At 37.5% G+C, this 2087-nt stretch overlaps 1 protein-coding gene across 1 annotated transcript in view; it reads right to left on the reverse strand.

Moving 5' to 3' along the window:
* Positions 1–2087, reverse strand: part of LOC118334702 (probable G-protein coupled receptor 158) — a 58568-nt gene that overhangs the window by 34079 nt on the left and 22402 nt on the right. Inside the window, exon 3 of the mRNA XM_035670739.1 lies at positions 1326–1428. Within this exon, the coding sequence (XP_035526632.1) occupies positions 1326–1428 (103 nt within the window). The remainder of the gene's footprint in view (positions 1–1325; positions 1429–2087) is intronic.

Raw genomic sequence — 2087 nt, forward strand, 5'->3', positions numbered from 1 at the left:
AGAAACTAACTCATTCATACACAAGCACACACCGATGCTATGCATCGAGAGCAATTTGGGGTTCTGATTGGGGGACGACCCGCTCTGCCTCTGAGCCACAGCCGCCCCTGGAAATATGAGAATGATAGCAAGATCTGCAGGACAAGAAATTTCAATTGAACATTTGCTAAACCCCTCCGCTGAATAGCAATTGTCTAATCATAGCTTAGCAACTGTAAGTTTGGGATTCCTTCACACACATAAGTGTAAATATGAAAAGAAGAAAAAGCAAAAAAGAAAAGCAAAGTGTGAGGAATAAATCAAACCGTGTGTTTATCTGCTCTAATGTAAGAGGACTGGAACATCCACCCTGTGGGATCCAGAATGCTAGTTTATCAGAGATCTGTTAGCAGCCTTGTCCCGCTCTGTATTTGGTTTGGGGAGGTTTACTTTACACCCTAACACCAGCCAAGCTTGCATAGTGTCGATGATTATTTCTCATCATCGTTTTCTCTTGTAAAACTGAAGCACAGGCCTTCAATACTTGAACCACTTTGTTGCTTGTCCAAGTATTTTCAATAGTAAGCATTCAAATCCTTAAAGGACATATTAGAACAAACAACATTTTAATACATTTTAACCTTTTTATTTATAAGGTTGTACCATAATACGCAGGCCAATGTAAACATTAAAATGATTATGATAGCAAGCTACTACTGACCAGATCGGCTACCAACATTTGTCTTTTCAGACAATAAAATCCATGGTTGTTGAACCATGAAATGGAGTCTGCTTTTGTTTACTTCTGGGTGAAATCAAAGTTGTTGTTGTTGTTGTTGTTTCAGAAATGACTAAGAATTTCCAGTGATAAATCTGCCATTATGCCATGTGAGAATGCAAACACAGGCATGACAGCAGTACTTATGGGTTGTTGGGCTTAGTGAACAGTCAATTAAAGTGTGACTAAGCCTTTATTCAAGTTCATGCCAGTTCATGCCGAAATGTGTTCTGTGTCTGAACAACCACGTTATAATCCAACAGGTGTTTGATTCAGATACCACCTGTGGCTACCACTAGAGCTAAAACCATAGTAAATATTTCCACAATAAGAACAGTCAAAATCCTTTGACTGAAGATTGAGGTTACATAACCTCACAAACCCCAGGATACACATTCAAAGATATAAGAAGAATTTCAAACAAAATGTGTGCCTGTCAGCTGAAAAAAGAGGTTGTTTTTTTATTTTTTCATAAATCCCCAAACCTTGTTTTTGAAAGATTCAAAGTTTTGATCTGACAGCTGGCTGCAAAATGTATTTTTATATCACAGAGGGATTTGTAACCTACTTTTAAAGCCATTGAGCGCCACTCGACTTGGATGGTAGAATCCTGTCCGGCACTGACACTTGTACTTGTCCAGCACAAATCCATGGCCAACGATTGGAGTGCACTGGGGAAAAACATGCAGAGAAAGACAGGTGGAGATTTAAAAAAGAATTGGTTGTTATCAACAAGAATAGGTGGTAGTTGCATGGGGGCAAAAGTGAGAAGCTGAAGAGGTAATAACGTGGAACAACAGGATGGAGAGGGATGATCAACCAGGATGACTCAGCCAACACAATCCTGTTTTGCTTCTTGAATCCAAAAGCAAGTGGGAGTAAAATTATTCTTTCTGGTATTTAGGATTTCAGAATCAGAAAGAAAAATCCTAGGACACGGCAACAAAAGATTCTGTCAGAAATGTAATCAGATAATTTCTTTAAAAAAAAAAAAAGATTAGGATGTTTATCATAATAATAACTGAATATCTGAAGGCTGTTGGAAATAGGTCAGTATTTACTGAAATGTTGCAGGCCAAATTTAAGAAAATAATCTGCAGACTAATCAAGAACAATTGTTAGTTGCAGCCCTACAGGAATAAATAAAGCCAATTATATCATCCAGATCTGAAAATAAACAAGAAGGTGGAAGATGAATATTATGTAAACATGAGGTTGACATCATAGTCTGTGGGAAGACATTTAAACAGTGATTGTGTTGATTGTTCTCTTCACACGTTTTTTTTTTTTAAGTTATTTTTTTCGGGATAAAGGCAAGTAAAAGGCCCAA

The sequence above is a fragment of the Morone saxatilis genome, unplaced genomic scaffold (assembly GCF_004916995.1).
Source record: "Morone saxatilis isolate NCDOM2014 unplaced genomic scaffold, NCSU_SB_2.0 Contig23, whole genome shotgun sequence".
NCBI lineage: Eukaryota > Metazoa > Chordata > Actinopteri > Moronidae > Morone > Morone saxatilis.